The sequence below is a fragment of the Perna viridis genome, chromosome 8 (genome assembly GCF_037379345.1).
Source record: "Perna viridis isolate PV_CMFRI_1.1 ecotype Kerala chromosome 8, ASM3737934v1, whole genome shotgun sequence".
NCBI classification, from domain to species: Eukaryota; Metazoa; Mollusca; class Bivalvia; order Mytilida; family Mytilidae; genus Perna; species Perna viridis.
In genome coordinates this window covers 14124926-14138960 of record NC_142452.1, presented here as the reverse complement: position 1 = coordinate 14138960, position 14035 = coordinate 14124926, and the positions used below count along the sequence as shown (strand labels likewise).

At 33.9% G+C, this 14035-nt stretch overlaps 2 protein-coding genes and 1 long non-coding RNA gene across 4 annotated transcripts; 1 reads left to right on the top strand and 2 right to left on the bottom strand.

Moving 5' to 3' along the window:
- Positions 1-3158: 3158 nt before the first annotated feature.
- Positions 3159-6408, bottom strand: LOC148609431 (WSCD family member AAEL009094-like). Of its 2 annotated transcripts, none has more exons than XM_088542505.1 (3): positions 5616-6408; positions 4429-4683; positions 3159-3655 (listed from the first exon to the last, which is right to left on the bottom strand). In XM_088542505.1, exons 1-3 carry the CDS (start codon positions 5971-5973, stop codon positions 3252-3254), a joined length of 1017 nt encoding a protein of 338 aa, XP_088398631.1. In that variant the 5' UTR covers positions 5974-6408; the 3' UTR covers positions 3159-3251. The 2 variants fall into 2 exon arrangements, with proteins under 2 accessions (XP_088398631.1, XP_088398632.1); XM_088542506.1 differs by having other exon boundaries at positions 4603-4683; positions 5616-6407.
- Positions 6409-6487: 79 nt separating this feature from the next.
- LOC148609430 (uncharacterized) lies at positions 6488-8893 on the top strand. Its single transcript, XR_015914782.1, has 3 exons — positions 6488-6561; positions 6740-6808; positions 8776-8893. It is a non-coding gene; the product is annotated as an uncharacterized LOC148609430 (long non-coding RNA).
- On the bottom strand, positions 7633-13923 carry LOC148609429 (WSCD family member AGAP003962-like). The gene is made up of 3 exons (XM_088542504.1): positions 10559-13923; positions 8755-9009; positions 7633-8438 (listed from the first exon to the last, which is right to left on the bottom strand). Exons 1-3 carry the CDS (start codon positions 10974-10976, stop codon positions 8032-8034), a joined length of 1080 nt encoding a protein of 359 aa, XP_088398630.1. The 5' UTR covers positions 10977-13923; the 3' UTR covers positions 7633-8031.
- Between the last annotated feature and the right edge of the window lie 112 nt (positions 13924-14035).

The window sequence follows — 14035 nt, the reverse complement described above, 5'->3', positions numbered from 1 at the left end:
TGAAATGCATGAAATATCCACCAACGATCTTTTAAATTCAATCAATCAATAAGAGTCCTTTTTTCCTTTCACCCTTTCACTTACCATTTTCTCTTTCTCAACCAATCAATTATGTCCCTTTTAATGAGCAATTAATGTGTAACATGGCACATTTTTAACAAATAAATTTACGTCATCTAAAAGGATACCGAGTACATCAAGACTCTGTCTTCTTGTTTAATTGTTGACCAAGCACAGACAAGCGTGCGACAAATTGTGATATTAACTCTTGAAATCGGATATTTGTCATGCATTTCGACGTAGGAAATGACACGCTAAATCTCCAAAATTGCAATCCGTTGTTTCAAAGGAGCAACATTGATATTAAGTCATTTAGTTGTCAGCAATTTGTTAACAGAGAGGGCGTTTATCAAATCTGGTTATATTTGAAGACTTGAACGAATATTGTTGTAATGTTCAAATAACAACCTACGCAAACAATGTGAGTGACGCACAAAGAATTGTAACCTCTATTCATCCCATAACTTCCACAATATGGTAAATTTACACTTTCGTAGAAGGGGAGTTAGACAATCCGAATTTAAAGGGCACAAAACGCTATTATTTTTGCAGACAATGTCAACCATTTTATTAACATTCTTCATGAAAATTTATTTTTAAAATCCCTTTCTTTGGTCAAGTAATTTGTATAAATGAGATGCACGTCTGAACTCCTGAATTAACGAACCTTTCCGGGTAGCCATTTTGAAAATACACTTTATCGGTAACTTTGAGTCGTACAGTCCTGATTATGACATAAGTTTCGGGATGAGCAGTTTGGTATTTGTGTCTCTCTATTAAATCTAAGACTTCGCAGTTTTTCATTATATGAAAATGTCCGTCTTTGTTCGTATCGACCATAAGTGAGCGGCAACAAGGTATATCCCGGTCTCTTCACAAATAAATGTACCAGATTTCTTAATCGCATCGATGTTGTTGAGTCCGTTTGCCATTTTAACTTCTCGTAGATGTACGGCCGTCCAATCTTGGTATTTTGTGTGGCATCCTTGCATATTGCAATAACTGGAAATGATTCTTTTCATTTTATGCTGTACTATGCAAGCTAGTAAATGTTTTTTTTGGGGGGGATTTTTGTGTTACGATACCATGTGATGTGTAGCCATGTTCCTTTGAGCAAAGACCTGACCAAAACATGATGTAAAAAATTCAAAATTTCAAGATCATGCTTTAGTTCAGTGCATGTTCCGTCGAGAAGAATGGTTTCATTTTTTAGGTCAGCTATTTTTTTTTATTTTGTCAGTTTTCCTTCTCAGTCCCTGAATGTCATATGCATATGAATTTATCTTTGAGTCGATTTGTTGTGACCAATTGTCATATTTGTCTTCTTGAAGAGGTCCTATTTCACTTTGCACATGCGATATGTTAAGTGTTATTGACTGCTTTATCGATAGCTACTTGTGTCATATTGGTATTTCTGTACACGTCGTTGTGTAGATTTATGTGCTCCAATATAAGTTTTTTTTAACATTTTTTTGCCCTGTACTTGAGCTAGGTCCGTAGGTATATTAGAAAACTCTGAATTCAATTCCGTACTATTAGTTTTTACGCTTTCCAACTCTCTTTGAAGTTTATAGACGGAATCTTTCATCATTAACATTACGCTTTCCATACATTTTACATCCTAAAAACAACTACATGATTGGTTGGCTTGTTGATTGAGGGTCGAATGTCCAGATGTCTGGAATAAGACTGACATGTTTGCTTTGTCGCGTTCAGTTCCGATTGTAGTTTAAGCACGAACTGTTCTAACTCCTTGGTTTGTTGTTGATTCTTTGTTAGTTGTCTTATAAACATTGTTATAATCCGTTAGTCCAGAAATACTGGTGTCACTATGTAGAATGTTGAAGAGGTGAACAGCCCAACGAGCGAAATTCATCATTTTCGTTCAATTGACAAACGCAACCAAACTAGTTGAGAATATTTATGAATTATCTTACACTGCAAAAATGCTCTTATTACGTATTTTAAATACAGATTGACATCGACATTCTTATCTAAACACGAATAGAGTGTGAAAAATTGACAATTTTCGGTCTTTTTACAGATCTGATAAAGAACCAGTCATGGTTAAAATTCAAGATATTTAAAGATATTTTTTTCCAATTTTTTTTAAAAGGCATCTTATATTCTGGCAACAAATATTGGCATAACAATACCGAAGCGTCAGGAGTGGGATAATTCAAATACGTCAAAATCCCAAAACATGGCCTGGACGTAATCACAGACTCTTTTTTAACTTATAACTTTATAACTTATTTAAAACGGTATAGGCAGGAAACTGCAATTATGCTAAGATTGTGATAACTTTACATTAAAAATAGATAGGAGCTACAACTATCTAGAATTGAGTCTTATGTGCACCTTAAAAATGTTAATTGAGAAATTAGTACTTTGCCTATTGTATGTTTGAAAAAAATTGATTCGTTTCAAAACAAACGTGTTTCAAAACTGAGAAAAAGCATACAAAAAAAATAAGTTTTGTAAAAAATTTAAAGAATTAATAAAAGTTAAATCTTTACTATATTAAACGCCTTTTCTTTGAAAAAAACCCAAAAAACATCATCATGACGGATTTTGGCAGTATAAAATTGTATATCATCATTATTGAACATGAACATTAGTTAAAGATACTAAAACAACAGATAAATCCATATGTTAAATGTAAAATTTACCTGCCTGTCAATAGGTAATACCAGTACTATAGCGACACTTATTGTGTTATGAAACGACACCTTGGACATATCTCTCGTGATCATCTTTTCTCAACGACTAGGAAATTTAATATATAGCTGGGTATATTAATCGAAAAATAAAGTTTAAAATAGTGTTTTTTCATGGAAACGAAAATCAATTCAAAGCAGCAGTCTGAAAAATTTATGTGTTTCAATAGAGAACATTTCAACTAGTACTGTCTCGTTCTCAAAGATTTGCATATATCTATGAATGTCGGAAAATCTGTATGTGGCTATGATGATTAATTGTCGATTAAACAGAACAGGATGCTAAAGCTAAAGATGATATAAAATTGAAATTGATAGACCAATCGCCTATGTTCAAGGTCATTGAATTCGCCAGCATTAATAAAACATATACGAAAATGAATGTGATAAAGTATTTCATTGTTAAACTTTACTTGTACAAGTGATCAGAACAGTTCAGCTATAAATATTAAACTTTTATCTAGTTCATCACTAAGTGGAATCATAAAACTCTTCTTTAGCTTTTTCGAGAACTTTTCTCAGTACGTCTCCAGACTCCGTCAGGTTGCCTTTTTGTCGCCTATCATCGACAACTTCAGAAATCCCTATTTCAGCATCTTCAACTTCACTCCAAAGTTTACCGGCAAAAACGTCCTTATTCGTAAGATTGTGGATATGTCTTCGGTGGAAATGACCTTCTGCCATTACTAAAGTACAATCTAGATCTTCATCTCGAATCCTCCATTCCAAATAACGCGCCAACATCAAGAGAGTTGCCCGTAGATTGTTCTGTAAGTCTTCGTAGTAGAGCAGAAATATAGGTATATTGGGATCCATCCAAAAGGAGTAATAATCTTCATAGGAGACAATCTCATCTCTAATAAATTCCCACCACCCTGATAAAATAAAGGTATATTTCAAAAATCAGTTAAACAACATATGCAAATGAGCCCGTACCACTTGAACTGCTATATATGATTATCATGTAATCGGGCGTGATATATGAGTCCACATAATGATCATGCTATGAAAATCTTATGTAAAATTTTCACTAACAGATAGTAGTCATATACATTGTATTATCAAGCCAATATTCACACATATTTATCATATAATATGTTAATTATCATGTGATAACTTTATGACCCAGTAACATATGATTATTGCATGTGGCATTTTTGACTGCGTAAATAGGTGCTTTTTGATATTCTGTCCATCATTCAGACAAATTTCTAGGTATGTACAACTATAACGCAATGGGAATTAAATTGACATTATGCTTGTATCATAATATTACTAATCTAGACATCTTTATTACGTCCAGTTAGTTAAATCCATAAAAATGCCGGGGACTCGGAAAAAAATGGGGAAGAACAATCCACACAACACGAAAGGACATTTACAAAGAAAAACAAACAGCTCGTACCTGCAAATTCTGCTTGAAAAATATCTAGGAAAAATCGGAATTCATATCGATACACACCTCCGCTAGAAATAAATATGACATTTTCTGTATATGCGATAACCTGAAAAATTTTGCTTGTAGTCTTAGTTCAGTGTAACGTCTGTAAGGTTTCTCATTTACCAATCATGTACAGTATATCATTGAAACAAGTTTTTCCAAGAAATGAATTTCATTTCCCTGAATTTTGTTGTATAAATTAACTACCTCTGACATTATAAATTTCAGAATCTACAGATTCCGAGTGTCCAGGATTTTTCATGGTAAATGCAGATCTCAGAGTGTCAAAGGCATTCCTTTTGAGTACTATAAGCTTTTGAAATTTCTCTTCGAATTTATCTTTAATGTATTCTCTATTGGTGTTGATCAGAATGACTTTACCATTGTTTTCACATTCTCCTAAAGAAAACGTCTTTGATTTCTTCAGTTCATGTCTACACTCTATCGAGCCGGTGGCAATACCTATATTAGGAAAGGGTAGATGACAATTAGGTTTCAATTGGAGAAAGGAAACGGAAAGCTGCTGTTTAAAGTAGCCAATTTATGATACTTAGATCTTTAGCTATGATTTGTAATAAGATAAAATCAATCGAAAACTGGTGCTCATAATGATCAATAGTCGTTTGGATACCTGTTACTATGACACTAAAATTGTGTTGTCTTTTTCTGAAGAGTGCCTGTTTCCGTGTTTTTTTTCCGACGCAGTCGCTATAGTTTCGTTTTTTACCCTTTGACCTTAAGGACGCTTTTTCTACGGAAATGAAAGTCGCCTGATCGCAAGTTTGTTTCCCAATTGTCCAAATACTGATAACTGAGTATTTGTTTCAGATTACAACGCGATTGAGTTGATTTTGGGACACAAGGACAATGGGGTCGACAAATTTTGATTGCCACTGGAAATAGGGACAGGTGGGTAGGGTCGGGCAATTTAGCCTCCTGTGGCGGAACCCTGTGGTTCCTACTCCGGGAGAATACCACAATAGGGCTCTTTAACGTGCGAGGAACGTGGCAGCTTTCCCAACACGGTGCACCACTATGGTTTGCGGTCAGATTTTCCGTATTATAGCCTGACAACCCCAGCATGTAACATGCCAGGGGTACCCCATTCCACCACCTGGGGCACACATCCCAGTTGCTCTTTGGGCAGAGCGCCCTAACCCCCGGCTAGGGTTCTGAGCACTATTTAGTCGCCTTTTACGACAAGCTTAGCGCTACTGCAAGGCCTATTCTTTTAACACCCTGACCTGCACGGGGTGCGATTGAGTTGACCACGTGGAATTGATGATTAAGTTCTCATTTGCAAGTTATTGAGTCCGATTTGTCTGCATTTTGCTAGCGAATACATGTCTTCGTGGTAAACAATCCATGTCGTTCATTATGTTAAAAACACCTACCGGTCATCTGTTGGACCAAATGTCTCACCCAAGAACTTCCCGAACCTGGATAACTAACAAGAGCAGTAATTGGAAACTTTTGGCGCAAAAACATTGGTTGTTTTTCTCGACAACTGCTGTTGGTTGGAACTTTCATCTCGTGATACAGTGGTCCAGTTTTTAGCAGGAAATCTATATCAATATTTGAAGTTCGATAAACTTTTGTTTTCCTCCCGTCAGGTAGCGTTTTATCCAAATTGTCATTGAACTTTTTCGAATCAAAATGCTCAGTATAATAGAAACAAAATGGTGACAATACAACTAAAGAGCAAATGATTACAATAAACACCAGGCTCGTAATCCTTCTTTTCCTACACATAATTATAGAAAAGTTTATAGTTCGGCATCTCTTTCAAAAACATGACATAATTTAATGAAAAACGTGGTAGGGTACAAATGTACTTTATTCCATTATCCGCAATGCAAGTGTCATCATTCTATGGCGGAAAGGCAACTTTTTAAGTCTCATTCATTAGTATATGCCAAAATATTTAACCTTAAAGTTTAAGCACTCATAGCACCAATGAGAACGTGTCATATATCCAAGCAGTTTTCTTTGAACTATTGAAATATGAAATTTCCATGATCAAAATGTGGGATCACATATGCATATCATGACATTAAAAAAATCGTATCCGTAATAAAACACTTGATGAAAAGGAAAAATCGAATGATCGTACAAATTGCTTTGAGTGTAAAATCTTTACGTTTCTGTTTTAAACCTTAATCCATATGAATACACTGTGTAAGACTTGTTAACATGCTTGTTGAAGGATGCACATTATGACTTTCGGCAACAGCTTGACACATAGTTCAATTTCAAATATATGAGCGTAATAAAGAAGTTGATATACGCTCAGCATACAGAAAAAAATATGCAATAAGACGCAGAAACAGTTAAACTAAGGTAGAGTCATATAAGTATAATTCTATCAACACGTAGCAATGCTGTCAAAGTTGGACATAGTTATGATCACAATAATGACCTTAACTGTGTTGAACAAAAACGTGATAATCTCATACTTATGGTAGATATCTAAATTTAATTAAACCACATTCAATGGCATAAGTTTTGTGTAATTCAGACTAATTATCCACATAACAGCCACAGAACAACACAACAATGCAACTGGAAAGGACCATATTCAGGACAGGTAATCTTAAATTATAGCGGGAAATTTTTTAATACTTAAATTGGGATCAAGTCATGTGAAAGAGTAATCAAGGGAACCAAGGTTAGAGCGGTAATCAAAAGAATGTAATCCAGGGACAAAGACCAGACATGGAAAACAGACATTCACAACAAAGAACATAAAGTAACTAAAATCATACAAACAAAGTAACAAAAGTAAATGAGCAACTCGGACTCCACTAAAAACTGGGAGCATGGACCAGGTGCACCGGTAGGGTGCAATTAACATTAACAAAGATACAATTAACAACGCAAGGAAAGAGCACTATATGATGCAAATCAACGGACGATGCAAAAGTGAAAATTAAACAAGCAGTCAGGACTACATTGCACAAGTCATTCGAACTAATTTTAAAAATGCCATACGAAAAAGGAGATGACACGCGCGTATTTCTTGGCCAAAACAATTACAGTAACACCATGGCAACCCACAATATTGAATAATCTTAGGGAGGATACGACAGCAACGTTCTACAATAGTTCTATCGGAAATTACGTTCCTAATTCCTAAGTGATAGTTTGAATGTTTAAGGCAGCCGTAGAGCGGTTTTACTAGGCACATGTATCTCGCAGAGTCGAGTTTTCATCCATAATAAATTGACAGTGTATCATTTTATAAGTCTTGAGTTGGATACGAATATTTTCGATGATCATAGGCAAAGCATAAAATTATATGCATGTATCTTTAAATTTTCACTAAATTTTAAGGTGTTTATTTAGGAAATACCATAATTCCCGACAACAGAAATATGTACATGTCATTAACAAAAAAAAAAAGTAAATGTATCGATCTTTACCACGATATTTTATTACTGGTTCGAACACTTTTTTGTGTTTCAAACAGAACAAAAATTACATTCACGTTACATAACAAATTATTCATTGCATGAACAAAAAACAAACAATAAAAACAAACAAAAACAAACAAAATAACTAAACTTATGTGTGGGCATTTTACATATGACTGGTTCACGAATTTATTTGGACTTATTGGTAAACACATATAAAACAGAATGTTATCTCGATTGTGAAAACGTCCATGTCAACATATGGACTTTTGCTGTCAATAAACTCTTGAAAATTGTTTTAAAATGTCACGGTATATACAGATGGCGAGTTAAACAAAGTTTACTCTGTTATTTTTTTTAACAAAGCACGAATGCATGTTAAATGTTCATTAAGTAATTAACTTTCTTTATTGTCTTCTCCCTCCATAGCGTCAGCTAAAACTTTTTTCATCCTGTCGCCCGACTCGACAATATGTCCAAGTTTCCGTCGTTCTTCTATGATTTCTGCAATGTTAACTTGTGCATCTTCGAGTTTTTTCCACAATTTCCCTACAAATATTTCAGAATTTGTTATATTATGAACGTGTCTGCGTTGAAAGTGACCCCGTGACGTCACAAGCGTGCATCTCATGTCTTTTTTCGACACACGCCACTCTAAAAACAGTGCCAGCTTTTTTAGAGTTGCCTGCATATTGTTAATCAAATCGTCGTAGTAAATCAGAAAAAGAGGTCTCTGTGCCTCCATCCAACTAGTATAATACTGTTCGTAAAATGTGGTGTGGTCGCGAATAAACTCGTACCAACCTGAAAAAGAAATTAAAAACAACAATAAGACATTTTACCGACGATGTCCAAAGCTTAATTGATTCCTCAGTCATATGGCTAGTGTTCAGACCTAACACATACACACACACACACACATACAGACGTAAGCTATATCTTACAAATGTGTACACATCTCGATGACTTACATAATCGGAAGCTCTACTGCATAAATACTTTCAGAGAGGAAAAGTGTGTATAATGATGGTTTTCGATCAAACCAGAAAGTAGCCATAGCCTAAAATAACTAAACTTTGCTATTATTTTCTCATATTTTAAGACACCAATAGACACTTACCTCTCACGTTGAATATTTCAGAATCTACTGATTCTGAATGTCCGGGATGTTTCATCGTGTAGGCTGATCTCAGTGTGTCAAAGGGATCTCTAAACAACACTATTAACTTCTGGAATTTCTTCTCAAACTTTTTTCTTTTATATTTATCATGTGTGTTGACTAGAATGACTTTATTATTGTTCAGGCATTCTCCTAAGGAAAATGACTTGGATTTCTTCCATTCTTTTTTACATATTGAAGAACCAGTTGCTATTCCTAAAAGATGAGGTAAATTGTTATTGTATTGTCTCATGATATAAATCTTTTTTTTTTTTAAATACATGCGCATGCAATAAACTTCCCTAAATCAATGATTTCGCGCTATTGTCAATGTTGGTCATTAATATGTCTTCGTGTCGTTATTTGAATTTTTAATTTATTTTGAAGGAGTGTCATCGCTCTGTTACCGTGGATTTTATTGCTCTTGTCGGGGCCATTTTAAAGTTTGCTTGAATGTGTATACACTCATTGAAGACATTTTTATAAAGGTTATACGGTGGTGCATGTGTTGCACTTCAGCATACCTGTTACTTTTTCTATTGCACTGGTGCAAATGTAGCTTCAAATCAATGAAGCCAACGAAACAAAAACAAAAAACAAAAAACAAGACATAACAAAACATTTACTAGAATACTTTGGCATTGCTACACTATAAAATGTTATTACATAAATAATTGAATATATATAGTTTAAATGTCGCTCAATTTAAATGCTGTTCGGGATGATATTCTCCAATATCCATACAATCATCCTTTATTAAGTATACAGAGACAGCTATTATGGAAATTTCGATGTATTGATTATATATTCAACTAAAATAAAGTTCTTCAGATAAAAACGGTCGGATCAATACTGATTTTTTAAAATAAATTTATACAAGTAGGTCATCTTAATAGAACAAAATATCAAATTTCAAGTGACAGCTTGGAGAAACTCAAACATCTGATACCATGATCAATCAATCATATTATACAGCAAAAAAACTAGTAATAAGAAATCTGTCTTGCAATTGTTAACTCAAAACAATTATTGAGAAGGTCATCTTATCTCGATTTCTGATATCACTAGCCGGCACTTATTACTTGTATCACACCGAAAATCATCTCAGTCGACAGGTTACTAATGCTGGTCATTTAAAATGATAAAATTGTTAAAACACAATGAATTGTCAAGTAGACCCTTAAAAGTAGCCGTAAATAAAGCATCATCAACAATACACGAAACCAAACGTAACAGCAGGACCTCGATCTTCAACTCGGGTCTAACACGACTCATTCCTTCATGCGAGGATCAAGGATGTTAAAACCCCTAACCAGTCAGTCAGGATGATACAAAGATATACCACACCACACAGTTATATAAACTCAAGATATAGGTTTAGTCAATCGTAAATTGCCGATTTCAAAAACTACAGAGGTTATTTGGCTATAATTATGGTTTTATTTAAAAAAAGAGATGGCTGTAAAATTACAAACGCCTTACATCGAAGAGATCAGTTCTTAAGTCCAGTCGTGAAACAAGAAAATGCTTGGGCTTGTGTAATATGTATTTTGTGCTGGTCCGTCCGAAGAAATTCGTCTTTTATTTATCATTTGAGTTTTGTAAAGCGTTATCGGGACAGGTCAAACTTTAGGATTGATTTTTCGTATACGATATATACTTACACCCGTCGGTGCCGGCCGAATATGTTCACTGTTTATTATGGAAACATCGTTACAGTGTTAAATGTTTGAAATGAAATGCAAGAATATTTATTTTAACATACCAGTCAATTGTTGAATTAAATGTCTCAACCAGATACTGCCAGAACCGGGGTAGCTTATAAGGGCAGTCATTGGAAGTTTCCGGTGCGATAAAACTGGATTTTTTTCCTGGCAACTACTATTATCGGGAATCTCCATTTCGTAGTATGGTGATGCGATCCGAAGAGGATCCATATCTATATCTGATGTTCGGTACACCTTTGGTTTTCTAGCTATAAATGACCTCAGGACGGGTTCAGTTGGTAACGGAACCTTTGATTTTGTGATCTTGGTCAGTCCATTACTTGTTACAAAATACATTGTTCCCAGCATGAACGAACTGAATATAAACAGCACCAACAAACCTTGAGACAGCCTCTTGCACGGTTTCGTCACATATTTTGCTGGCGTGCTTATTTGAATGTCCTTGTATCGTATCATTTTAAACGATAGTCCAATTTATGTTAGGCTCCGAGCTAAAATTAAGTCTGTGTTACTGTTCGGTGCGAGATAGGTAGTACAGAGAGGCTAACAGGCCCAGAGAATAAATTACATTTACCATTGAAGGAACTAACTCACACACGTCAGAAACAACGTCTTTGACTCATCTGCAGCCATTACCATTACAGAATGACCACGATATTTCAATTGAATGTCCTCGACGAGTAGCACATTTCAAATAAAAGCCAATGTTCCACTTTACAGTTATTTTGTCGTGGTAATTTTTTTCACAAAAATAGTCATCCTTTCACCTATGAACTGATATGAACACAAAAAGTAGGTTTTTGTAAAGTAATATTACACTTATTCAATCCACACATCCGTTAAAACGTATACGTGGTTTATTAATGAATATACAACATGCTTGTACTAATAAATGTTCTGACAATGTACAGATTGTCGTATGAACAAGCTTGACATTCACACTACTGCCTTGGGCTGTTTTCATTATTATTCTTACTTGTAAGATCTAGAGATGTCCCGCATTTAAATTGTCACTATGGATGTTTGTGTGTTGAATCTAACAGTGCTCTCTCGTTAACCATGGAAAAAATTAAAAATTAAATGTATCACAGGCTTCATTGAACGCGACGTTGAACTTGAATTTAAAATTAACATATTTTATTTAGTACATTAATTTTGTATCTTTTACTAGTGGGCATTAAAAACTTGATGAGGAAGTCGGATAAACGTGGATAATATCAGTTAAAATTCAAATCCTATTAAAAATATTACACAGCTTATAGACGGATAGATGTATTGTAAAAATATATAATAATTTATATGAAACACGTTTTGTAGCTGAAGAGGTTGGGTACTTCAAATTAAATAGATCAAATACTGAAATATTACTGATTTTTTTTCTATTTGAATACACGAATATTTCTTTGATGTTAGTATTAATATAGCTTCTATCGGTATCGGTATAGACCTGTAACCCGTAACAGGTCTATGGTATCGGTTCTCCTGTTTAGTCCAAAAATAATGACGTCACGGTTCTATAAACTTATATCAGTAAGTCAATAAAACTAATTATTACATTTGGTATTTTATAGTTTCCATTGAAACGATGAATGTCTAACACATCCATATTTGTGATATTGCACGCTTAGCGTTGATACTGTACGACTGACATCAGCTGTTTACATTCACGTTGAAAGCGTTTTTCTATGTAGCAAATTTATCAGTGTGAATATCAATTGGTCAAATATCTAATAGGTATTTGTCTAAATTTGCTCATGCACGTTAAAAAGGGGGCATCGAAAAACAAATACATACAAAAAAGTATTTACACTTAACTCGACCATATAAATATATAGCACGACATATTTTATTTTAATGTGATGAAGAGAAACTGAGTGGGAAATTCTTAAAATTTCACAGAAAAATGTAATAAAACAATTACGCCAGCTTGGTGCATCCAATATCATGTTTTATGTGACATACGCTTAAAAGAGATATCAACCTCGGCCATCGGCCTCTATCATTGAAGTATATCGTTAAACGTGATATCGCATGTACTGATCTACCATAATTGTATAGTATATACAACACGCTTAAATTTATAAAAACACTTTTAAATCGTCAAACAAAAAAATATGAAAATAAGATGCTAAAAAGTCTATATAAATCTCATTCCTCGGGCCACATAGGGAGGCACTGATACTCACCACACCCTTTTGTTGAATTCATGGATTCTATGATTTTTAGCTACTAATGTATGTCTAATTGCCATTTGAAATTGTTGCAATGTATAAAAGAGGCTTAAACTGAACAACTATTTTTTACAGGTAGTTAACTTTCAATTTGTCAGTACTATGTCAAAATGTAAGGTATTTTCATTAGGTATGGGACTTGTATACTGTTTCTATCAAATTTTGACTGTCTAATTATCATTACGTAAGTAATTGTATTAGGCTTTCATTATTTTTGTTGAATCATGTCGATTAGTTAATCGTATAATACTAGAGAATGAATAATGTATAAATCTTCACTGGTAAGCTTTGTGGGGGATACGTGTCCATTACAATAACGATGAGACGTAAATAACCAGAAATTTCGATTTCTACTATCAACATAAAGTTCTATGTGAGATTCCCAAGGATATCTGACGTCTGCTACCACTTAACTTTAGAAGGTGGGGTGCGGCGACAATAAAACACGAAAAGAATTTTACTGAGAAATTTTACCTGGATTAGAAGTTCGACTAAATAAAAAGGCAGGAAGACCATTATTGGGAAATTTAAAGAAAATAAAAATTAGTCGGATGGAATAAAACATAAAGAAAAAACAAACAAACAAACAAAAACAGAGCAGAAACTTTCTTAACTTTGGTTGGTAAAATAAATGCATATCATAAAACATAGGTAAACTCTGAGAATTAATAAAGTTATACCAGGTTGTAAGCGTCATAATTACAGCATAATTTTACTTATATGCCCCAGGATGCATATTAATTACAAACAAATTAATGATGTACACGCTTTAGTCTATTTTAAGAATAATGGTCTGTAGGTTATTACAGAATGTAATGGGCGATAAATCACCATAACTTGAACAATTTCTTCAGAGTTAAATTGCATAGTTTCGTTTATTGCAATTAACAAAATCTAAAGACAGAGGAAAAAGTGAGTGCACTGAAGGAAAAGGTCAACTTTGTGAGGGTGGGATACCTACCTGTGCTGCAAATTTTCTAAACTGTGCAACTAAATTTAGGGAATAAACGATCTGTAGTTTAACATACAGTGTCACTTATGGAGAACAAAACTGAAAGAAAGGATCTATGAGATAAAGAACAAATCCACTGAAATTACATCAAAATAAAAATAATAATTATAATTGTGTAGACATAACTTATCATTAGATATAACTACAGTCACGGGTCAAATGAATTAAAATTAAATGAAAGTTATTTCTGAAAAAAAAATGTATTAATACTGCCATTTGCGCCCTAAAGGTAATATTAACTTCAAAAGAAAAAAGAGAAATCAACTATTGCC